The sequence below is a fragment of the Pyxicephalus adspersus genome, chromosome 5 (assembly GCF_032062135.1).
Source record: "Pyxicephalus adspersus chromosome 5, UCB_Pads_2.0, whole genome shotgun sequence".
Lineage (NCBI taxonomy): Eukaryota > Metazoa > Chordata > Amphibia > Anura > Pyxicephalidae > Pyxicephalus > Pyxicephalus adspersus.
This window is the reverse complement of record NC_092862.1, coordinates 146,782,499-146,790,410: the sequence shown is the minus strand read 5'-3', so window position 1 is coordinate 146,790,410 and position 7,912 is coordinate 146,782,499. Positions and strand designations below refer to the sequence as shown.

The window sequence follows — 7,912 nt, the reverse complement described above, 5'->3', positions numbered from 1 at the left end:
GGTGCACCCAGCTAAGAGGGGCTGGGGAGAATTTACCATTCTTATCAGACAGAAGACATACAATCTACAACATTTCGGCAATACATTTTACCAGGGATTGTCCTCACAATGTAGCAAGAACCAGAAACCCACCGTCTCTGCTGAAACCCCAAGCAGCTGTGTATCCTCCCTGGCTGTACAATGGAACACCTCCTCCTACATTATAGAAGGCCGTGTTCTCTCCTGGGCCCCTTTTAGCTGGGTGCACCACCTGGCAGGGTTTAGTAACCATCTGGCTGTTTTTGGGTTGTTAATAAAAAGTTGGGTGACAATATCGGGGCCACCACCCACCAGCTTCTTCCCACCCAGCTTAATACAATTTCTGAGAGAAAGGGAGGGTATCCAGTATCCCAGTAAAAGAACTTTAGGTTGCAGAAAGGCTGACAAACCTACCTGGCACATGGGTGCAATGTTTAAAAGATTAAAAAGCACACTGAGGGTTAGGAAGGAATTTACAACAATGTGGCCATACATCTAAAGACACCAAAAGAACACCGTCCCATTCAAGTATATGCACCGTTACGGAGCGGGTGGAACTACAATGGGGGAAGAGATCAGAAGAGACCACTACCAGCGAGGGTAATAAAGGGCCTAGATGGGGCAGATTAATCTTAGATGAGGAGTTTCGGGAGGATAGGCTTGGCAGTTCTGCAACTGGCCTCAAACGTACAGATAATTCCCTCCAACAGAGGAAGTCAGGTTTTTAAATACTTTTAACCCATTACTGTAAAATAAACAATAACTTTGCACTTACTGGGAGCAGAGGGAAAGTTATGTAAATTGCATTGGAGAGGTTGCCAAGCAGTTCAGCAATGCAGAGAATGAATGAAGAGAATGTATGGAGGTCACACATGTTTCCCCTTACCATGCATTAGCAGACATATGTTTGTATTGTAGTGACTTAACATACAGGACATGATCTGCATACCATGGGATGTGCACCCAGTGATTTTAACACTGAACATGCTCAAATATCAATGTAGTTGACCCTGAATGCAATCCATAAAAGTTAAAAGCTTGTGCATGTGTGTATTTTGGCTTATGGACACGTGTTGAGGGTCCATTTAATATTAATGGCCATACTCAACGTAATGAGCAAGAGCCTAATCTATAAAACATGAAGGTTATTAAACAATTATTAACAAGAGTCATAAAAACAGACAAAGATGGCCGGAGTATAAAGATTACTAAATAAGTTTAACTTCATTTTCCTCCCCCATACAGCAGGGTGAGCAAAGCCAGATCTGTGAATTCTCTACTTAGATTATACTTTTATAGAAGAATAAATTCCACTCATGTTTATACTAAAATCAGAAAGTCTTTATAAGTTGGTGAAGTTTTATTTCCTCACTGGAATTATAGAACAAGCGGGGGAGCTGCCCAGGGTTGCCTAACAGACTGAATGCTAGAAGTGGAGTTTACAAAAATGATCAGAAGGTGACGTTTAGGATTTGTTTGCTCCAATGAAGTCATTCATGTTGTGGATTTATTTGTGAACCAGACAAGGAAATAGGAAAACCAAAAATCCCTGAGCCCACAGTTTGATAGTAAGACATGGAATGTATACAGTAATGGGCATTACAAGGACTACAGCTGAGGGAGCAAACATCATTTATACACAATTCACAATGGTGGCTCAGTGGTTAGCACTCCGGCCTTTGCAAGTCCCAGGTTGGAATCTCGGCCAGGACTCTATCTGCATGGAGTTTGTAGGTTCTCTCTGTGTTTGAGTGGATTTCCTCCGGGTACTCCAGTTTCCTCCCACATGCAAAAAAACATGGTTAGGTTAACTGGCTTCCCCCCAGCATTGACCTTACACTGTATTAAAGACATATGACTATGGTAGGGACGATTGTGAGCTCCTTTGAGGGACAGATAGTCGCATGACTATGGACTTTGTACAGTGCTGTGTAATATGTTGGCGCTATAATACTGTGTAATATTAATTCAGCAAGTAGAGCATTTATATTACCATATTGCATTGTCATACCTACTAATATATGAATATCACCAGCAATATCAGCTAGTATAGGCCAATATCCTCCAACAAGGCATTCACACCACAACACATAACTAAATATTGTTCATAGAAGAAATTGTGACCAAGATCCCACAGCCAGATTGCAGCGATTGTGCGACACATTCTCAGAGACAAAACATGCAGAAGTCATAAAAAGAAAACGTACAGAATTGCCCAAGCCCTACATGATATGTATTTGTAGATCTACACTGTGTTTGCAGGGAGCTACACAGTTCCTTTATGGCCATGCTGAATGGATTATTATTATTAAACAGGATTTATATATAGCACCCACATATAACACAGCGCTGTACATTAGAAATACACATTTATTGCTTCAAAAAGGACTTCATCATACAGGGCATGCGCCCGACCCTGAGACTTTGCATGGAGGCCATAGGGTTCCTGGTTATCCCAACCATGAATACCCACCAGCAGCACAGACATGCCACCGTCTTCACTCCACCAACAACCTCCTACTAATGACTTCCTCACTCATAACCTCATCACATGCACGGCTCCAAGACTTTTCTAGAGCTGCCCCGATTCTCTGGAATGGTCTTCCTTGTCCTACTCAGCTTGCTTCTACTTTTTGCTCCTTTAAAAGATCCCTCAAAACCCAACGTTACACCCTCACCTACCTGTCTTCTGTATCCTAAACCCTCACTACTCCCCACCATTCCATATCCCCCTCCTATTGTGTGATACTTCCCCCACCTACTAGATTGTAAGCTCTTCAGGGCAGGGTCCCCTCCTCCTCCTGTGTTACTGTCTGTATCTGTCCATCATTGGTAACCCCTATTTAATGTACAGCGCTGCGTAATATGTTGGTGCTATATAAATACTGTTTAATAATAATTGGGGTTGAGATGGAGATAATTTAAAAGTTATTTGTACTAAGTGCCAATTCTTTAGTTTTTGGGTTAGCAAAAAGAACTACAAACACTTCTGTACTTCCAAGAATGCACTTAAAATAATTAGACTGTTCACTTAGCAAAATGGCCAATAATTCTGCAAAGGATAAAACACACAAAGCAGGAAGTAAACCTGCGCTACTCACCTATCTCCGTTCCACCGCAGGGCGCCGCCATCTTTCTTCCAATCTTCAGCCATTCTGATTGGCTATGAAGGGATAATATAACTTCTGCGTAGAGTTAATTCCCGGCATGTGCAAGGAAGATAATTCCCCGCTTCCTTGTCAACCAATGCGGAGCTGCACATGTGCAAAACTTGGGTCAGAACCGGTTTTGCAGGAGACATCGCCTGTCCCCTTTTTGCAAAAATCTCCAGCCTGAATGGCAAGTTTAGAAATAGAAAATAAGAAACTTCAGTCATCCAATTATGTGAAAGGAAAAACTTTCTTAGCGTGTGATTGGTTATTGTTCGTAAAGTGAATTTACCCACCAATTATCCCTTGAAGAGCGATGATTCACTTTGCCAAGTGAAGAGTCTAAACAAACATTTACCCCGATCTGTCTTCTATGTTTGGACTTGCTCACACACGTTAGGACACACAGCAAAGTTTCTCCGGAGTGCTGATTGATATTCCCACATGCTGGAATGAGGCTGCAATCTTTTTCCTGGCAGGACAGTTCCTGTGCTATACATATCCTGGCAGACATCTCTAGCAGTGGGATAGAGCTATCAAGTCATACATCCCCGGGACCAGCTGAGTCCTCGTTTATTATTTCACAAACTCACAAAAAGTTATGGCAGATTTCATCTGAACCCAACCAATGAATGTACAATACAGAATCATTGTGGTTGTATAGGAAAAGGACTGATTACACTCATAAAAAGCAAAGTCCGGCCCTATTTACAAGCTGCCCAGCCCACGGGCAATAAAAGTTCAACAAAACACAGCAGGGGTAATTACCTAAATCCGGGCCGTTCACTCAGCAAAGTGCATTATATGAAAAGGATCATTTAGTGAATGAAGTGAAACTCTGCCGACTTCAGCCTTGGATGTGTCCATGTGCAAGCTGAAATCATGTTTATATTTCCCGCTTAAGTCATTTTCAGTATTAAAGTCAAAATTTATTTTAGTTAACGGAACGGCTTGAACTTTTCAGCTTAAAGCTAACGAACCCTACGCATGCAATGCAGCCACCAATGTGATGGCTATGTGTTAACTCTGCCTGGGAAACGGGGAAAAAAAAAAAAGGTGCAGAGTTACCTCGCTCCTTGCACGCCCCTCTTCTCCGGTGCTCTGGGCCCTTTGCATCCCCAAAATGCAGTCTTATTATTGGTCCGCATTGTATTGCAGTGTTCTCCCCGGCCCCTTTTAGCTGGGTGCACCACCCAGCCCTTTTCGGTGACCACCCGGCTGCTTTTGGGTGGTTACTGAAGAGTTGAGTCACAATACAGGGGCTACCACCCACCTACAATTTCTTACCCCCCGGCTTTAAAAACTTTCTGGCTTAAACACTGTATTGGATGATGTCAGGTCCACAACGGCAGCATGGAGCGTCTTAGAAAAGAGGCTTCAGGGGACCGGGCACCCATAGGAGGAGCATGCAGGTGCAAAGGATCAAGAAACTACTTTACAGTTCCCATAGGCTACAATTACCCATGAACCCCCCAGAGCCATGTGAGGAGGGGGGAGGGATACTACAATGGAAGGGGGGGAGGTTTACCTGTAATTGTACCCATTCACACACCATACTGCCCTGCTGTAACATTCACCACAATGAGCACCATATTCATCCTGAATGGCCCCAATCAGCCAACACGTCCACATATTGGGCACCACTCAATATGAATGAAGGGTAGCATGGTGGCTCAGTGGGCAGTGCGGGGCGTCACAGGTCTGAATCTCGGCCAGGACGCTATCTGCATGGAGTTTGCAGGTTCGTGCAGTTAGGCAATTGGCTTCCCTCAAGATGACCGTAGAATGTGGTAATGACCATGGTAGGGGCATTAGATTGTGAGCTCCTTTGAGGGACAGCTAGTCACATGACCATGGGCTTTGTACAGCGCTGCGTAATATGTCAGCGCTAAATAAATACTGTGCAATTATAACAATAAATTAGTAAGAAATAAAGAACTCTACCTTACATTTAAGCTTCCACTACATGTGAGAGGAGGCTCATTAATCTACGATATGATATTGGGGTTGGATGGACAACATTAAAATTCTGAAACCCATTCCCCCCCCACTATTTTAAAGGTCTGAAAGGTCCCTTCACCCCAATAGGAGAATTAGATGTTAGAACCCCCCAGGACGCCGCCCAGCATTACCCTCGTCTATGCACAGTGACTGGACGCCATTATTTTTGAAGCGGCACTATTGCAAGAAAGACTCAAATTATTACCTTTTGGGATAAATGTGTCCAAAGCAATTCCTAGCCGGAGGGGTTGGTCAATAGAAGCAGTCAGGTTTTTGTTGTCGTCTGTGCCCCCTCCCCCATTAAAGGGGGATTTCCTGTCACATGACTAAGACAGGAAGTGTAGGAAGACTTCCCATTGGGACACAGACGCTCCGAAATGATTGGCCCTGGATTTAACTTTGCAGGATTTCTGGCAGCTTTTTCACCTCCCCAGCTCACAATTTAGCAGGTTAGGAAATGTTTTTGTTTATATTTCTAAGTTATGTTAGTTTTCCTGTACAGCCAGTAAATTACCCCACCATTTCCTTCATAAACAATGCATTAGAAGTCTTCATTCTGCCCCACCATTATTCACAGTTACACCTGTGGGCGGCACTCACCCCGGGGCTTTACTTTGCTCCTCTTCTGCCCTCTCTGGCTCTGAGCTCTCCGTCACTTCCTCAGATTCGCTCTCCCCGCCTGAGCTGCTCTCCGTGGCGTCCGAGTCAAACCCTCCCTGGGCCGCCCGCAGCCGGGCCGTTGAGCTGCAGGTTAGCCGATCCAGTTCTACCTGGGGTGACCCCGGTAAGCTGGCGGCTCCCCGTTCAGACAACATCTCCACCAGGCCGGACAGCTGCTGCCTGACGTGCCGCTCCACCTGCTTGGCCTGGATCACCTGAAGCCTCCGGCACAGCCGGCGAGCCCGGGCCCCCAGTTCCTGCTGACGGCAGGACATCTGAGCCGATCTTACCGCACACAAGACTCCGGGCCCTGGAGCATTGTCCTGAGAATCCAGGGGCCCATGGGAAGAGTCTGACCCTGGTGTAGGGGGGACATGGGGACCAGGTACACAATCCTGGGATACACTGAGTTCAATAGACGGGGCCCCCGATGCACAATCCAGAGGGGCCGGCTGCCTAGATAAACCTTCAGTCCTCCCCGTGGGTTTTGGGGCCAAATCTTGCCCAGCAAGGTGGCCCCTTGCATTGCCAAGGGGTGCAGTTTGTGTAGGGGGCCCCAGGGTACCATCCTGCCTCCTCTCTGGGGGCCCCGACCCATTTTTCCACCTCTCTAAGCGCTCCTGTGTGGCGTTGGGCCCCGGGGCAGATACAGAGGGGCATAAAGAAGAGTCCTGGGGTAAAGAGGCCTCCAAAGCAGAACATGAAGGGGGCCACTGGGCAGAGTTCAAGGCAGAAGAGGGTCCCAGGGACTCCTCCTGACTTTCTGGGGGCCCCAAATGTTGAGGCCTCCGCATTCCTTCCTTCAATACCGGCCTCCGGGGCCCCGGTACTCCCTCCGCTCTCTGCCCCGGTGCAATCTCCGGTATCTCCATTAGCTCCACAGTACGCAGTGGCTTCTTCCCAGCAACCTCCGGCCCGGGCTCCGCACCATCCTCCAATCTCCCCCCGCTCCTGGGCCCGTCTTCCCGGGCCGGCCTGCCCTTATCTCCGTTTAAAAGCAAAAGGCCACTCCGGGCCTTCCAGGGGGAGGTCGAGGCGCTTAGCTTGAGTCGGTGAGGAGCTTCCTGTGCGGCTCCGGTCAGCGCCGGTGCCATGTCCGCCATGCAGGGGGGCGGCGGGCGGCTCACGGTGGTCCCGGGCTCTTCATGGCCCGGCCGGTGGGCCCCGCCACTCGAAGCGACAAGCCGCAACCGCGTTTCTGAAGAAGGCTCGGAGCGCGCCGGTGACGGCCTCTTCCCCACCCGGGCAGCCAGGGGAACAAAGCTCACTTACTCCTCCCCCCGCCTCCTCCTCTGCAGGGGCGGCCATTGCGCGCTCACCCCGCCCGCCGCCATCTTGTGCCGTGCCTGTTACCGCGCGCTCTGGGATCTACCACAGCCAAGGGGGGAAATACCGCGCGTGCACGCTTTCCCTTCTTTTTTCGCGCTACTTCCAGCTCTAATGTCACCGTGCCGCACAGCAGTAATCCGGACTGGTTTTGTTTCCGTCACTAGACGCAATGGCGGCCAGGGTGCTGATTTGACACCCCTTTTACAGCCGAATGGTACAATCTGCCTTGTGAGAGGCGACGTTCGGCTTCCCAATTGCGCAGCTGGCTAATCTCCTTTTCCCGCCTCCCCTCTCCTGACAGAAAGCCACGCCCCACACTCTGATTGGCCGCGCCGTGAACTCCTTTGTCTCCCTCGCCTTGTTTTCTCTCTACATGTTTCTTTGGGTTGGGGAGGTGTGACGTCACTAAGGAATGACAGCCTCACGCCTTTCATGTGGTTGATTGACGTGCGTGTTGACCAATCGCGTTAAAGGGGAACGTTTCCCGCCTCTTTTCCTCACCCCAGTTCACAGAGTTACGTGAGCGGTGTTGTCAGGACTGGGAGCTCTGCTCATGCGTTTGCTCATGTGTCTGTCTGCACTGATACCACCAGAAACATTACCGCAGAGACACAATCAGTACCACACTGATACCACCAGAAACGCAGAGACACAATCAGTACCAAACATGAACGCAGAGACACAGTCAGTACCTCACTGACACCACCAGAAACATGAACAATGCCGCAGTGACAGTAAAATATCTGTTTCTGTGT

The 7,912-nt window shown here is 48.2% G+C and overlaps 1 protein-coding gene across 2 annotated transcripts in view; it reads right to left on the bottom strand.

Moving 5' to 3' along the window:
- LOC140331784 (KAT8 regulatory NSL complex subunit 1-like) overlaps positions 1-7,508 on the bottom strand; it is a 36,211-nt gene extending 28,703 nt beyond the window's left edge. Inside the window, exon 1 of one of the 2 annotated variants that reach the window (XM_072413061.1) lies at positions 5,769-7,508. In XM_072413061.1, the coding sequence (XP_072269162.1) occupies positions 5,769-6,931 (1,163 nt within the window). In that variant the 5' untranslated portion in view covers positions 6,932-7,508. The remainder of the gene's footprint in view (positions 1-5,768) is intronic. The other variant, XM_072413062.1, reaches the window with a different exon arrangement.
- Positions 7,509-7,912: the final 404 nt, after the last annotated feature.